The following is a 16,357-nucleotide window of genomic DNA, read 5'->3' on the forward strand; positions in this document are numbered from 1 at the left end:
AGCACAGAACAGGCCCTTCGGCCCTCGATGTTGTGCCGAGCAATGATCACCCTACTCAAGTCAACGTATCCACCCTATACCAGTAAGTAACCCAACAGCCCCCCACCCATTAACCTTAAAAAAAAAAAAAAAAAATTTTTTTTAAAAACAAAATTTTTTTTAATGACTTGGTGGGCCGCATAAAGACCTTTGGCGGGCCGCATGCGGTCCGCGGGCGGTAGTTTTCCCACCCCTGCCCTAGCTAGTAGCCTGTCCAGCGTGGTGTGCCCGGGTATCTTGTGGAACATCGTGGTCTCCTTGTGAAGGAAGTCTCGCAACTGCAAGTACCGGAACGTGTTCCCTTTCAGGGGCATGAGCTTCTCTGTTAGCTCCCCCAGGGGCGCTACTCTACCGTCCACGCACATGTCCCTCAATGTCAGTACCCTTCTGTGTTCTCTCCATGTTTTGAAGGTGGCGTCTATTTTTGCTGTAAAATGAATTTATGGTTCTTGCAGATGCTGCTGCAATAAACATGCCACTGAGTTTGTAATGGTGTCTGAGCTGGTTCCAGGTCCTTGATGTGACAAGGCTTCTCGAGTATTTTGTTGGGGGGAGCTGGGAGTGAGGCTTGGCCAGCGCCTGGAGGGACATCCCTGTACAGGAGACCTCCTCCAACTGTACCCGTACTTCCTCCGGTTTTCACAACCACCCCACACCCTCCTTGTGTTCACTGCCCAGTGGTAGAATAGGCTATTCGGCAAAGCCAAGCTTTTTGGAGGACGGTTTATCGTACCCTAGAGCTTTTCTCTAGGGCTCTTTCCCGCCCCTGAGAAGGCTCTGAACTCTCTCAGGAGTTCCATTATCTTACCCATGCTGACCAGACGTGGAGAAGCAGGTCTTCTGCATAGAATGAAACTCTGTGCTCTCTGCCTTCTCTCTGAATGGCTGTCCACCCCTTCACTGATCGAAGAGTGGTGGCCTGTAGCTCAATTGCCAGTGCGAACAGCAGTGGGAACAATGGGAACAACAAAGCTGGTGGTGTTTGTCTGTACACTTGCCATGGGAGCACTTTCCATCAGTTTCATCAATGATGTACCTCCATTCTACTTGATCGAAGGCTTTTCAGCATCCCTGGGTGGGGTCATAATCACATTCAGCAAGTATATGATGTTTCCTATTAGCTATCTGCCATTAACAAACCCGGTCTGATCTTTAAAAAAAAAAAAAAAAAATTTTTATTGGAATTTTTTACAGAAAATGAACAACAAACAACAAACAATGAAAAGCAACAATATAACCCCATAATAACTGTTACACCCCAAGACCGTATCAATGTATGTACCCCCCCCCCCCCACCACCGCCCACCCCCCCAAACCCATTTTACAGAAAATGAACAACAAACAACAAACAATGAAAAGCAACAATATAACCCCATAATAACTGTTACACCCCAAGACCGTATCAATGTATGTACCCCCCCCCCCCCCGGGTTGCTGCTGCTGCTGACCCAGTACCCTATCGCTGAGCCAGAAAGTCGAGGAAAGGTTGCCACCGCCTAAAGAACCCTTGTACCGATCCTCTCAGGGCGAATTTGACCTTCTCTAGCTTAATAAAACCCGCCATGTCGTTGATCCAGGTCTCCACGCTTGGGGGTCTCGCATCCTTCCACTGTAGCAAGATCCTCCGCCGGGCTACTAGGGACGCAAAGGCCAGCACACCGGCCTCTTTCGCCTCCTGCACTCCCGGCTCCACCCCAACCCCAAAAATCGCGAGTCCCCAGCCTGGCTTGACCCTGGATCCTACTACCCTCGACACCGTCCTCGCCACCCCCTTCCAGAACTCCTCCAGTGCCGGGCATGCCCAGAACATATGGGCATGGTTCGCTGGACTCCCTGAACACCTGATACACCTGTCTTCGCCCCCAAAGAACCTACTCGTCCTAGTCCCGGACATATGGGCCCGGTGCAGCACCTTGAATTGGATGAGGCTAAGCCGTGCACATGAGGAAGAGTTAACCCTCTCCAGTGCATCAGCCCATGTCCCATCTTCGATCTGTTCCCCTAGTTCCCCCTCCCACTTAACCTTTAGCTCCTCTACTGACGCCTCCTCCACCTCCTGCATTACTTTGTAGATATCAGATATCTTCCCATCCCCGACCCAGACCCCCATAAGCACCCTGTCACTCACCCCCCTCGCGGGAAGCGAAGGGAATCCCTCCATCTGCCGCCTAGCAAACGCCTTTACCTGCAGATACCTGAACATGTTCCCCGGGGGAGCCCAAATTTCTCCTCCAGCTCCCCCAGGCTCGCAAACCTCCCATCAATGAACAGGTCCCTCAGCTGTCTGATGCCCGCTCTGTGCCAACCCTGGAACCCCCCATCAATGTTCCCTGGGACGAACCGATGGTTCCCCCTTAACGGAGCCTCCATTGAGCCCCCCACGTGCCCCCTATGTCGCCTCCACTGCCCCCAAATCTTGAGGGTAGCCGCCACCACCGGACTCGTGGTATACCTCGTAGGAGGGAGCGGCCACGGCGCCGTTACCAGGGCCCCCAGGCTTGTATCTCCACAGGACGCCCTCTCCATCCGTTTCCATGCTGCCCCCTCCCCCTCCATCACCCACTTGCGCACCATCGACACATTGGCCACCCAATAATACCCCGAGAGATTGGGTAATGCCAGCCCCCCCCACCATCTCATCAAACAAAGCTCATGATGCTGCTAGTCACCCTCCTAAAAAAGGCCCTATGGATAAAGATGGGCAAACACTGAAAGAGGAACAAGAACCTCGGGAGAACCGTCATTTTGACGGACTGCACTCTGCCCGCCAACGATAGCGGCACCATGTCCCACCTTTTAAATTCCTCCTCCATCTGCTCCACCAGCCTGGTAAAATTAAGCTTATGGAGAATCCCCCAACTCCTGGCCACCTGTCCGGTCTGATCTTCTGGCAAGCGGCTCATCAATCGCCTCGCCAGATCTTTTACCAGGACTTTGGTGTCAGTGTTCAGGAGTGAGATGGGTCTGTATAACCCGCACGCCCATCGGGTCTTTATCTTTTTTAGGGATCAGTGAGATTGAGGCCTGTGTCAGCGTGGGCGACAGGACCCCCCTCAACAGAGAGTCATTGAACATCTGCCGTAAGTGCGGGGCAGATCTGCCGCAAACGTCTTATAGAAGTCCACTGGGAATCTGACCGGTCCCGATGCCCTCCCTGATTGCATGGGATTAATGCATGCCATGATCCCTTCTAGTCCCAGCGGTGCTTCTAGTCCCTGCTTCCTTTCCTCCCCCACGACTGGTATGTCCAGCTCTTCGAGGAATTGTTTTATCTTTGATTCCCTCTCTGGGAGCTTGGAGATGTATGGTCCCTGGTGAAAGTTTGCAACAACCCCGTTGACCTCATCTGGGGTTGTGACTATCCTACCGCTCCTGGCCTTTAGCTGTGCTATCTCTTCTGAGGCAGCCTGCTTCCGCAGCTGGTGTGCCAGTAGGCAGCTGACCTTGTCTCCATGCTCATAGAAGGTCCTCTGTATCTGACAGTGCTTTCCTAGTGCCGAGCAGGTCAAATTCCATCTGAAGCTTTGGGGCCTTGGAATACTGCCGATCCACTTCCCAGAGAGCCCTATACGCTATTATTATGCCCAATTTTTAGGCACTGCACTTTACGAAAAATGTCCAGTCCCTGGCGAAGTTGCAGAGGAGATTTATAAGAGTGGTACCAATAATAAGGGATTTTAGTTATGTGGAGGGATCAGAGAAACCGGGATTGTTCTACTTGGAACAGAGAAAATTAAAGAGAGATTCAATAGAGGTATTCAAAATCATGAAGGGTTCTGATAGAGTAAGTCAGGCGAAAATGTTTCCCGTGGCAGAAGGTTTAAGGTAACTGGCATAAGAGCCAGTGTCAATGTATCAGTAATTGCATCCTTGGGCAATTACATTGTTGAACCAATTGCATTGTTAAAGACAGGTGATGAGCATTGGCTTACCTATAAACGGACACACAGTTGTTGGACTGTGTATTTTGTTAATATTGTGTATGTTTGGAATAAAATATCTGAAAAGAAAAGGACATAAATAGTGTGCTCGGTGCGCACCTTGGAGACTCTGGTGTTTTCATAGAATCACAGAATAATACTATGCAGATGAGGCCCTTCGGCCCATCGAGTCTGCACTGACGCATGAAAAACACCTAACCTGCCTACCTAATCCCATTTGCCAGGACTTGGCCCATAGCCTTGAATGTTATAATAATAATCACTTATTGTGCCAAGTGCCTATCCAGGTATTTCTTAAAAGATGTGAGGCAACCCACCTCAAACACCTGCCCAGGCAATGCATTCCAGACTGTCACCACCCTCTGGGTAAAAAAGATTAGCCTCAAATCCCCCATAAACCACCTGCCCCTCACCTTGAACTTGTGTCCCCTCGTAACTGACCCTTCAACTAAAGGGAACAGCTATTCCCTATCCACCCTGTTCATGTCCATCATAATCTTGTACACCTCGATCGGGTCGCCACTCAGTCTTCTTTGCTCTAACGAAAACAACCCACGTCTATCCAACCTCTCTTCATAATTTAAATGTTCCATCCCAGGCAACATCCTGGCGAATTGCCTCTGCACCCCCTCCAGTGTAATCACATCCTTCCTGTAATGTGGCGACCAGAATTTCACACAGTATTCCAGCTGTGGCCTCACCAAAGTTCTATACAACTCCAACATGACCCTCCTGCTTTTGTAATCTATTTTTAAAAATCTATTTTAAAAACTCTTTGTCAAACAGTCATTGGACTCAAAACGTTAGCTCTTTTCTCTCCCTACCGATGCTGCCAGACCTGCTGAGAGTCTCTTGCATTTTCTCTTTTGTTTCAGATTCCAGTATCTGTAGTAATTTGCTTTTAAACAACTCCTCAAACACGGTCACGAACATTCCTCGCCTTGCCTCAAAACCCTCTGCAGAACCCCTTAACTTGTATTTGATCTTTCCAGCCGAAGAAAGTCATATAAATCACCCTACCAGGCCGCCACCCCTGGTGGTGTTGCCAATCGCCACTCCAATAAAATTTGTCATCGGGCAATCGGAGACGATGGCCACAGCATCGACCTTCCTCCCCTCCATCAGCTCCGGCTTCTCTGATATCGCAAATATTGCCACCAAAGGATCCGGCACAACCTCCTCCTCCACTATCCTTGCTAGTGCCGTGAACACTCCCGCCCAGAATCTCTCCAACCTTTTGCAGCCCCAGAACGTAAGTACGTGGTTCGTTGGTCACCGCCCACGCTTTTCACACTCACCTGCCAGCCCCTGAAATAATAGTTAATCACAAGTAGGCTTACATTAACACTGCAATAAAGTTACTGGTAAAATCCCCATGACGTCACACTATGGCACCTGTACGGGTACACTGAGGGAGAATTGAGAATGTCCAATTCACCTAACAAAGAACCCAGTCATACTTACCCGCGTCATATGTACCCCATGAACTGTATCAGGCTCATCCTTGCTCACGAGGAGATTACATTAACGCCCCCCCGGTTGGATTTTGCACACTGGCGTTAACACTGACATCCCCTCTAACCTAAAGTGCCTCCTCAGCTGGTTCCAGATCTTCACTGTGGAACATACCGCAGGGCTCTCCGAGTATCTCCTTGGCGCCATTGGCAATACTCCCGTCACCATGGACCCCCTACAGTATTCTCCTCCATCCTAACACATTCTACCCCCTCTCCTTCTTACCACCGCCTCACCTTCTCCACGTTTGCCGCCCAGTAATATTGTAGCAGGATTGGCAACGCCAACCATCCCTGCTGTCTCTGCCTCTGTAACAGGGTCCTCTTAATCCGTGGCACTTTCCTTGCCCATAAAAAGTCAGAAATAATTGTGTCCAGTTTTGAAACAAGGTCTTCCAAAAGATCGGGAGTGTCTGGAATATGAACAGGAACCTCGGCAGAATGTTCATCTTCACCACTTGGACCCTCCCTGCCACAGTCAAGTGCAACGTGTCCCACCTCTTGAGATCTTCCCTAGCCTCCTCCACCAGTTTTGTTACATTTCCATTTGTGAAGCATCACCCATTCTCTCGCTACCCGAGTCCCCAGGTATCTAAACCTGTCTCTGGCCCCCTTAAATGACATCCCTCCTAAATTGGCTTGCCGACCCAACTCATTCACCAGGAACACTTTGCTTTTCCCTACATTTACCTTGTATCCCGAGAATGCCCCAAACTTACCCAACAACCCATAATCCTCTCCATGCTCTCCTGCGGGTCTGAAATATACAATAGTAGGTCATCAGCATAGAACAACACCAGATGCACCTTTTGTCCCCTCGTAATCCCTTACCATTCTACTGACCCCCTAGGAGCCATTGCTAGAGGCTCTTTTGCCAGTGCAAACAGCAGCGGCGACAGCGGGCATCCCTGCCTTGCTCCCCGTATAGTTCGAAGTTCTGTGAACCCATGTCATTGGTCCGTACACTCGCCCTTGGTGCCACATAAATAGGCGCATCCTTGCCACAAACTTCGGCCCAGATCTTCCCAGGACCTCAAACAGGTACCGCCTGACCACTCGGTTGAATGCCTTCTCTGCATCTATGGACACCACTATCTCTGGTAGCTGAGCTCCTGACGGGGTCATGATCACATTTAGCAGCCTCTTTATATTGCTAGAAAGCTGCCTTCCCTTTATGAAGCCAGTTTGGTTCTCCGCAGCCACCCACAGGACACAACCTTTCATCCTTCCCGCCACCAATATAACCAGCACTTTCACGTCCTCATTTAACAACGATATGGGCCTATACAACCCACATTCCAACGGGTTCTTCCCCTTTTTTGGTATTAATGTGATTGATACCTGCGTCATCGTCTCCGGCAGCTCCCCCTTCTCCAATGCCTCATTACACGTCCCCAAGAGATGTGGATGCGGCCTGCCTCTGTAGGTGATGCGCTAACATTCGACTCGCATTCTCTCCGTATTCGTACTGCACCCCTCTTGCCCTACGCAGCTTTCTTACTGCCCTCTGCCTTGTCAGCCTAAAGAATTGCTCCTGTAATTTTTTTCCCCCTCACCAATCCCTCTGTGGTGGGCACCCTCGAGTACTCGCTATCTACCTCCACTATTTTGTTCATTAGCTGATCATATTCCTACCTCCTTTTCCTATCCTATATGTGCCTTGAACGAGATGATCTCCCCTCAGACCACCGCTTTAGTGCTTCCCAAAAAATGGCTGCCGACACCTCCCTGTTTTGGTTCAATTCTACATGATCTTTAGGCATAGCCTGCACTTTGTCACAAAACCCTCTATCTGCCAACAACCCCGAATCGAGCCTCCACCCTGTCCCGATCTAAGCCGAATCTCCAGCCAATGGGCGCATTGTCCGAGATTACTATCCCCGCGTATTCTACCCCTCCACCCCGACCAAAACCTCCCGCTCGCCACTAAAAAGTCAACTCTGAAATATAACCTGTAAACAGGTGAAAAAAAGGAATACTCCCCTCCCCCTCCGTTCTTTAAGCGCCAGGGGTCCACCATTTCCATCTTTTCCATAAACCCACCCAGCTCCTTTGCCTTTTGTATCCTACCCATCGACCTGGGGCTTGATCTATCTACCCTTGGCTCTCAGACACAATTAAAATCTCCTCTCATAATCGACTGGTGTGTGGCTAAGTCCAGGATTGCTGCCAGCAACCCCCTCATAAAACCTACATCATTCAATTCGGTGCATACACATTCACCAACACCACTGGCGTTCCTTCTAATACCCCGCTCACCATCACATATCTCCTACCCGGGTCCCTCACTTCCTTCGCGCTGACAAATTCCGTTTTCTTACTCATCAAAATTGCCGCTCCCCGTGACTTTGAAACAAACCCTGAGTGGAAATCTTGATCCACCCACTCCTTCCTTAGCCTAACCGGTCCTTCACGCAGAGGTGCGTCGTCTGCAGAAAGACCACCTCCGCTTTTTAGCTCCTAAGATGCGTAAAGACGCAAGATTTGACTGGTCCATTGAGCCCTTGCACGTTCCACGCCATCAACCTTACTGCAGGCTCATACCTTTATTCCCCTCTACCGTCCACCATCCTCCCCTTTTGGCCCTAACCCCCCTCCCTCGCAACTCCTACCCTAAGGTTCAATCTACTGACCCCCCCACCCCCACCCTCACCTCTTCTGTGAAGAAGGTTCCTGCTGCCCTCTCCCTCCTCCATCCAAACAAAGACCCATCTTGAACCACAGGTCACCTGCCCCAAGAATAAACAAAAAGAATAAAACACAGTCCTGAATTGTTCAATTTAGTTCTCCCCCAGTTTATGCTCCTTGATAAAGACATTAGCCGCTTCTGGCATCTCAAAATAGTATACCCGGCCTTGATACGTCACCCAAAGCTTCGCTGGGTAGAGCACCCCAAAACTGATCTGCCATCGATATAGGATCGCCTTGGCCCTATTGAACCCCGCAAACCATTTTGACAGCTCAGCTCCAATGTCCTGGGATATTCGGACCCTGTTCCCCTCCCATTCACAGTTCCGTTTCTCCCTGGCCCACTGCAGAATCGTCTGTTTCGCCGCGAAGTTATGGAGCCTCACGATCACCGGCGGCGGCTCCCTCATTCTAGGCTTCTGTCTCAGAGACCTGTACGCTGTCTATTTCAGGAGCCTTATCTGACACCCCCTCTGCCACCAGCCCCGCCAGCATCCTTGCAACATACCTCGGGGTACTCGCACCTTTCTCTTCTTCAGGCAGGCCCACTATCCGCAGATTGTGCCGTCTCGATCTATTTTCCTGCTCGTCCACCTTTGCTCTCAACATCTTGTAGAGATCCCCTAAGAGCCCCACTGTAGCCTCCAATGCCACCACCCGATCTGTGGTCTGACATCACCCTCTCAGTCTCTCAGATCTATGACCCCTGCACCTCCAAACATTTCTCCACCCTCTCCATTGAGCCCTTCAGGGGTGCCACTGCCCCTTTGATGGCCTTCGATCGATCCTTCTTTATCTCCTTCCTCTGCTGGCGGAACTCTTCCCTGATGAAGGCCATCAACTGTTCCATTTGGGGCTTTGCTGCTTGCATTGACCCTTCCCCCTCCGCCATCCTTTAACCTGCTGCTGCGCCACAGATCTCTTCTAACTCCTTGGCCCGGTCTTTCATCTGCTGGGTTGGGGGGGGGGGGGGGCACCTCCACCTCCACCTCCACCTCCGACCTTCAGCTACACTTTTCTGTTGAAGTTGCACTCGATTTTGTGTACAAACAGCTTTTTTCTATGCTTCAATCAGGAACTGCCTTGTGTGTGACCACTTACACCATGGCCGCCACCGGATGTCCCCTGCTTTTGTAACCTATGCCTTGATTGATAAAGACAAGTGTCCCATAAGCCGTTTTCACCACCCTATCAACCTGCCCTTCTGCAGGAGACAAACACTCCAAGGTCCCTTTTGTTGCTTGGGACTTCCCACTGTCAGGCCATTCATTGAATACGTCCTGTCACATTACCCCTTCCAAAGTATATATGACCTCACATTTTTCAGGGTTTAATTCCATCTGCTACTTTTCTGCCCATTTGACCATCCGTCTATATCTTTCTGTAACCCAAGACACTCACCCTCACTGTTAACAACCCAACCAGATTTTGTGTCTTCTCGCAAACTTATTGATCCCCCCCTTATATGTCTTCATATAAGTGACAAACAATTGGGGATCCAGCAGAGATCCCTGTGGTACACCACTGGACACTGGCTTCCAGTCACTAAAGCAGCCGTCTGTCATCACCGAGGTGTCCTACTGCTAAGCCAATTTAGAATCCACTTTATCAAGTTAGCCTGTATCCCGTGTGCATTTTGCCTTCTTTATAAGTCTCCCATGTGGGACCTTGTCAAAGGCTTTGCTGAAACCCATGTAAACTACATCAGCTGCACTAACTTTATCTATGGTCACATGCTCAAAAAATTCGGTCAAATTTGTTAGCCATGACCTCCCTCTGACAAGCCATGCTGACTATTCCTGATCAAACCTTAGATTCTCTCCTTCAGAATTTTCTTCAATAGTTTCCCTACCATTGACGTGAGACTCACTGGTCTGTAGTTCACTGGCTTATCTCTACAGCTCTGCTGAGCTGTTGTGAAAATAAATTTGCCCAAGGTAAAAGACACACATCAGTCTTCTCCACATGCAATTTTGCTGTTAACAACAGAGCTGAGATGTTCGAGTGTCTGTGTACGCGCTGTGTAATCTTCCACTTTTACTTTTTCTCTTTGCTCACACTCCCAGGAGCGGCGGGAAAATGCACAAGTGACCATTCCAGGAAATCCTTCCAGAATTCCTGCTTTAACCAGGCAGTCTCCTGACAGGTCGAATGAAAATGCAGCGGACCAAGTCGATTATAAAAAGGGAGGGAACAGCCGACGTCGAACAAATTCCAGCGGCCGCTCAAAGTATGGAGCTTGTAGCAGAATTTGGGCAACAGGAACATGAGCATGTTATTGCACAAACATGTTGAACCTAGTTCAATTAAAGCCCAAAAAGTTTACCAGCCTGGTTTCCTAATTTGAGGCACTTTTAATATGACCTATATTTGATATTTAGTCAACTTTCAAGATTTGTATGGTTTCCTTCTGCATTTGGAGGATGTTCGTAATGAAGAATTAGAATCTCTCTTGTTGGACCAACTTTAAAATAAATACATTTTGAGTACCTAATTCATGGTTTTTGCCAATTAAGGGGCAATTTAGCATGGCCAATCCACCTACCCTACACATCTTTGGTTTGTGGGGGCAAAACACGTGCAAACACGGGTAGAATGTGCAGACTCCACACAGACAGTGACACAGAGTCGGGATCGAACCTGGGACCTTGGCGCTGTGAAGCAGCAGTGCTAACCACTGAGCCACCGTGTTGCCCTTTGTTGGACCAACTTTGACATTTCCACTGTTTTCAGCTTGAACAAAGTTTTATGTTAAGTATCAGCTGTGACTTAGTTGGGATCACTTGCCTTTGAGTCACTTGATTATCACACAATTATCTCGTCATTATCACATTGCTGCCTGTGCATGCTGCTGTTCTACAAATGTTTCCTACAATACAACAGTCACTATACAAAAGAACTTAATTGGCTGTAATGTGCTTTGAAATGTCCATTGGTTGTTGAAAGTGTTTTTTCCTTGTCTATGGTTTTGGTTGCAACTCTACAAATTAATTTAATTTATGATTCGGAGAGCTATCTGAAAAGTTTAATTCCATCAATCTGAACTCCGTTTGAATCCAGGTCCACTTATGTTTTTATTGCACACATGTGGAAGCAACGGAAAAGGGGGGAGGAATAACAGACTAGAAATCGAGTGTTGTTGAGGGGATGATTTAGAGAGGTAATTGTAACTGGGAGACAGGTAGCAAGTTGCAGGGAGCTGGTAGAAAATTCTAGGGAACAGGTGGGCAACATATGAACGAGTGGCCACAGATGGTGGAGCAGAGGAATGGTGGGACGAGATGAAGTTCACTGGTAGGGGTGGATAATGTTTGCGGATATGGGATGGGGATGGGTGGGGTGGTGATGTTACTTAAATTTGTACCCTTGAATAGATTATTTAGTGAGAATATATTTTAACCTGCCCTGATTCCAGCTTTCAGAAGTAACGTGATCAATTAATTGGGGAAGATTTCACCACATCTGCCTAGTGGGAAACTGACATTGGAATAGCCGCCTCTTTACACTCTGTCCGATCACAGTTTCTATCGTAGTCACTGGAAATTAAACTTGGACAGAATATGAAACGGACAGTTGGCCTATCAGTTTCCCATTGTATGGGTTTAATTTAAATGATCTCTTCCTTTATTGATAATCTTGTCCTGCCAATAGATCTTTGAGACAGCGAAGGTGGAAACTGTTCAACCTTTTCTTTTGCCTCGCACATATTGCCCATGTTTAGGGCGGCACGGTGGCACTGGTTAGCACTGCTACCTCATGGCACCAAGGACCTGGGTTCGATCACGGCCCGGGTCACTATCCGTGTGGAGTTTGTACATTCTTGACCTGAAGGCATATGACAGCAGCAAAGAGAAGAATATGCTACAGCATGTTGGTGCCAGAACACAACCCTGTGTGACCCCACTGCAGATCTCAAAGGATTCCAATGTTGTCCCATCAGAGCTGACTTTACCCATCACCTTGTTATGGAAAGAGGAGATCACATTGAGTTTCTTCAACAGACAGCTAATTTTCTCCAGCACCTTAAATATGCCGACTCGACCCACGTGGTTCATTGCCTTGTTGAGATTGTTCACTGCATTTCTCTCGCAGCTGTTGAACTGAGAAGATTGTTTCAGCTTCAGATTTTCCAGCTCCGAAACCATAGTGGGGTTTGGGGCAGATGCGTTCAGTAAGGATTGGTTCTCATTTCAGGGCAACATTGGCAAATATTTTTCCCAGAAGGGAGATGCCTCAACAGTTGTTGCAATCGTTGTTGTTGCCCTTGTTCTTGTACCAGGTCACAATCTTTGAATCATGCATATTCTGGGACACTGTCCCTTCCTTCCAGCAGAGACTGAGAATTTCATGCAGATGCTGCAGTAGTGCTGTTTTTTTGTGCTTGATGAGTTCAGCATCAGCACCTTGGAACATTGCCCATGAAAACTGAGACAGTAGATTTGCTCTTCCACTGCTGGTTCAATATTCAGCTCTGCCCTGATATGCAAGCTTTCTGTGGTGTCTAGAGATTCCTCAGTGCCAGTGTTCGCCCTAGAGTACAACTCAAGATATTGTACCACCCAACTCTGATTGTTTATTGCAATTGTTGGTGACCTCCCGCCTTTGTTTCCATTGACATTGTCGCCTTTGCTGATACCTTTTAGATTCTTTCATGCATGTCCTATATATTTGCATGTCAAAAACATCTGGGTATTTGTAACCAATAGCCATTAGCACACCATCTCGCAGTCTTTTATACTTTGAGCAAATTTACTTTGGCAAATGCGACATCAGCTAGCCTGTCAATCAAAGAAATCCAGCAGAGTTTATTTTAGCAACAACTGGCAGCTGCAACAAGTTTTTTTTCCTGCAGCTTTTAACCTTGCCTTATCTGGGTTTCCAGACATTTGTATTTATTCCATGAATTTGTGATTCCCACACTTGGAGTTAAGACGCTTTAACAGTCAAAGTGGGATATGTTTGAACTCTGCACAGTTCAAATGGCCCTGCTGAGTTTGGCTTTTCCTCATGTGAATCATGCACCCATTCTTTCCTTCAACTGCAAAAATTGATCTGTTAGAAATGGGGACGGAAGCTGTGCATCCAGATGCTGCCTACCCTTTACAAAGGCCTGCAGATTCTTCCTGAATCCATGAAAATCTCTCCTGCACCTGCCGCCCCCCCCCCCCCCCCTCTGCGTGACTCAGTGCACTGTGCTTCTGATGAATGTGTAACTCATCAGGGGACTGACTCATATTTTCTGGATATGGGGTAAGTCTATCCCCCTTTCTGACACAATGAGCAGGTACACTTCCTGGCACAATCTAGAAAGTCCCAGATTTAACATTGGGTGAATAGGAATCAAAGAATGGAGGCTGAGGATTCCCTGTATATGCACAGTGATGTGCAAGCCCTGATTTAAGAAGCTCCGATACATAGAGGAATGAGATCAAGGAAATCCAAGTACTGTCTATCAGCAGCTAACAATAGTACTTTGGAAGTGGGAGGAACAATCCAATGTTCTGCAGAAGTGGAAATTAAAAAAACCCTCTCCACCATTTCTTCATCCACCAGCGGATTCTTAAGACAGTTGTAGAATTGGAAAATATAGATGAGCTTGCATAGTGCATGTTCGACCTCGTTTATTGCATATTTTATAGAAGGGTCCTGATCCCTTTACGTATTTAATTTGATCCCAACACTGTTTCCAGGTATTTGCCAGGCAAGCCCAAAGCAATGATGACGATCATATTTTTGTATTTGATGCTGTGCAAATTGGGTGAAAGACCTCACATCCAGAAATTGATTTTTATGCTGTGCCTGTTTTAGTCTCGATGCAAAATTCATGCTAGCTTTTACCCCAGTCTGTCCAGATAATGTCTGCTGACTATAAGCCCACTAAGTGCTGGTTTCCACACCGGGGGCCCCCGTTTAAATTAAGTTTGTTTATTTTGTAATTGAAGTTGATGTGTATTTCACAGTAACTTCATTGAAGCCTACTCGTGACAATAAGCGATTTTCATTTCATTTTTTAATTTTCATTTCTGCCCTGCAGCAGTGCTGATGTCCTATACAAAACTGATTGTTTAAAAGAACAATGCAATTATATTGGTAATAAACATTGTCATTGAAAATATTTTTCAATTTTCAGGCGAGAACGGCAACTTTCTGTATGTAGCAATGAGGACAGTCCCCAGTTGCATAAGCTCATGCAGTTCACTATGGGATCAGCTGGAGGGTTTACGATACACAGAGGAAAGCTTGTTGGTGAGGAACACTTGTAGCTAACTTTATTGTATTTTCTCAGCATCTGACTGAACCATTCGATTGCTGAACCTAGGTTCTACTATTAATTGGTCTGGTGTTAAATTAGGAAGTGAGAGGAAAATTACTTGTTTGTCTTCTTGTGACAGGTGAGAGTGAGCACTTGAGCCGGTCAGCCTACAATGCTTTGGAAGAATTGACAGGAAATTTTGTGGTTATCTATGAATGGGTTCTTCAATGGCAAAAGAAGATGGGCAAGTTTCTCACCAGCGAGGAGAAGGACAAAGTTGAAAAATGTAGAAAGCAGGTATTTATCTTGTTTTTTAAAATTTTGTTTGTTCCAAGTGATTTAGCTGAATCGAAGTTACGAATACATTTTCTGGTGTGGTATGAGAAATGGATAAATTCACATAAGGCAATAATCCAGTCAATGTAGAGGAATTTTGCTCTTCAGTTAACCATTCCTGATATTGACACTTGATCATTTCAAAATAAAATATCCCATTCTCCGTTCTAAATTTCCATGCTGTTATAGGAAAATAATCCACATGTTAAAATATAATCTTGATGTCCTCTGTTATCATAGTTCATTGAGGTCAGTTAGAACATAGAATTTACAGTGCAGAAGGAGGCCATTTGGCACATTACATCTGCACCAGCCCCTGGAAAGAGCGCCCTACCTAAGCCCACACCTCCACCCTAACCCTACAACCCTGCCTAACCTTTTTTTGGACACTAAGGGCAATTTAGCATGGACAATCCACCTAATCTGCACATCTTTGGACTGTGGGAGGAAACTGGAGCACCCGGAGTAAACCCACGCAGGCACGGGGAGAATGTGCAGACTCCGCACAGACAGTGACCAAGCCGGGAATCGAACCTGGGACCCTGGAGCTGTGAAGCACATTTGCTAACCACTGTGCTACCATTACCTTCAGCTAAAGGCTGGATGGTTTGCAGGCCTGTGGCAGCAATAAACGTGTTGCAACAGAGGATTGCTACGGCGTTTAGGTCCATTAAAGGACAATATGAGAAACATATCAGCCATTATCGGGGATTTTAAGAGGTGGAACGTGCAGCCACTGTTGTTGGCGGGATGGATCCAGATATTGAAGATTTTTTTTCTCTTTTTTTCTCTTTTATAAATTTAGAGAGAAGATGTGGGGGGGGGGGGGGGGGGGGGGGGGGGTGCGGCGGAGGAGGAGATGAGGTGGAGGCTGGGACATGGGGGGAGGCCCTGTGGAGAGTGAACGCGTCCTCTTTGTGTGCAAGGCTCAGTCTTATTCCGTTTAAAGTAGTCCACAGGGCATATGACGGTGGCTAGGATGGGTAGGTTCCTTGAGGAAATGGAAGACAGGTGTGGGCGGTGCATGGGTAGGCCTGCGAATCATGTCCACATGTTTTCGGATGTCCTAAACTGAAGGGGTTTGTGGCCCCAAGTCCAGAGGTCGCGAAAATTGGGGTGTCGAAAGACCCGGGAGTCCAGGGGGGCGAGAGAGGCCGATGTCTAGGCCTTTGCCTCCCTGTAGGATCATAGAATCCACGGTGCAGAAGGAGGCCATTCGGGCCATCGAGTCTGCACCGGCACTTGGAAAGAGCACCCACTAACCCTAACCCCAGTAGCTGCCTAGATAGGCTTGTGCCTGTGGCTTGTATGCTTTTGATTTCAACTGAGATATTGGAATTTGAGATTTATCCCTTCTTGCCCTGATAATGTTTAAGAGTCACATGGAGCTAGTCCCAAACTACTTACATGTCAGACTGAGTTGTGCTGGTCCTTCCTTAAAATTGTGAAAGAACTAGTTCAGTTGTTGTGACAATCCAGGAGGTTTTGTGATAGTTTATTTCTGATGCTATAAATTAAAAAATTTGCGAATGGTGAGAGTTGACCTTGTTATCTCTGGGTTATTAGGCCTGGACGATAGCAACTAG

General features: G+C 47.5%; 1 protein-coding gene across 2 annotated transcripts in view; it reads left to right on the forward strand.

The window, feature by feature from the left end:
- Positions 1 to 16,357, forward strand: part of eif2ak4 (eukaryotic translation initiation factor 2 alpha kinase 4) — a 236,481-nt gene that overhangs the window by 44,435 nt on the left and 175,689 nt on the right. Inside the window, exons 6-8 of one of the 2 annotated variants that reach the window (XM_038782980.1) lie at positions 10,249 to 10,412; positions 14,313 to 14,428; positions 14,575 to 14,732. In XM_038782980.1, the coding sequence (XP_038638908.1) occupies positions 10,249 to 10,412; positions 14,313 to 14,428; positions 14,575 to 14,732 (438 nt within the window). The remainder of the gene's footprint in view (positions 1 to 10,248; positions 10,413 to 14,312; positions 14,429 to 14,574; positions 14,733 to 16,357) is intronic. The other variant, XM_038782988.1, reaches the window with a different exon arrangement.

The sequence above is a fragment of the Scyliorhinus canicula genome, chromosome 2 (genome assembly GCF_902713615.1).
Source record: "Scyliorhinus canicula chromosome 2, sScyCan1.1, whole genome shotgun sequence".
In the NCBI taxonomy this organism is placed as follows: Eukaryota; Metazoa; Chordata; class Chondrichthyes; order Carcharhiniformes; family Scyliorhinidae; genus Scyliorhinus; species Scyliorhinus canicula.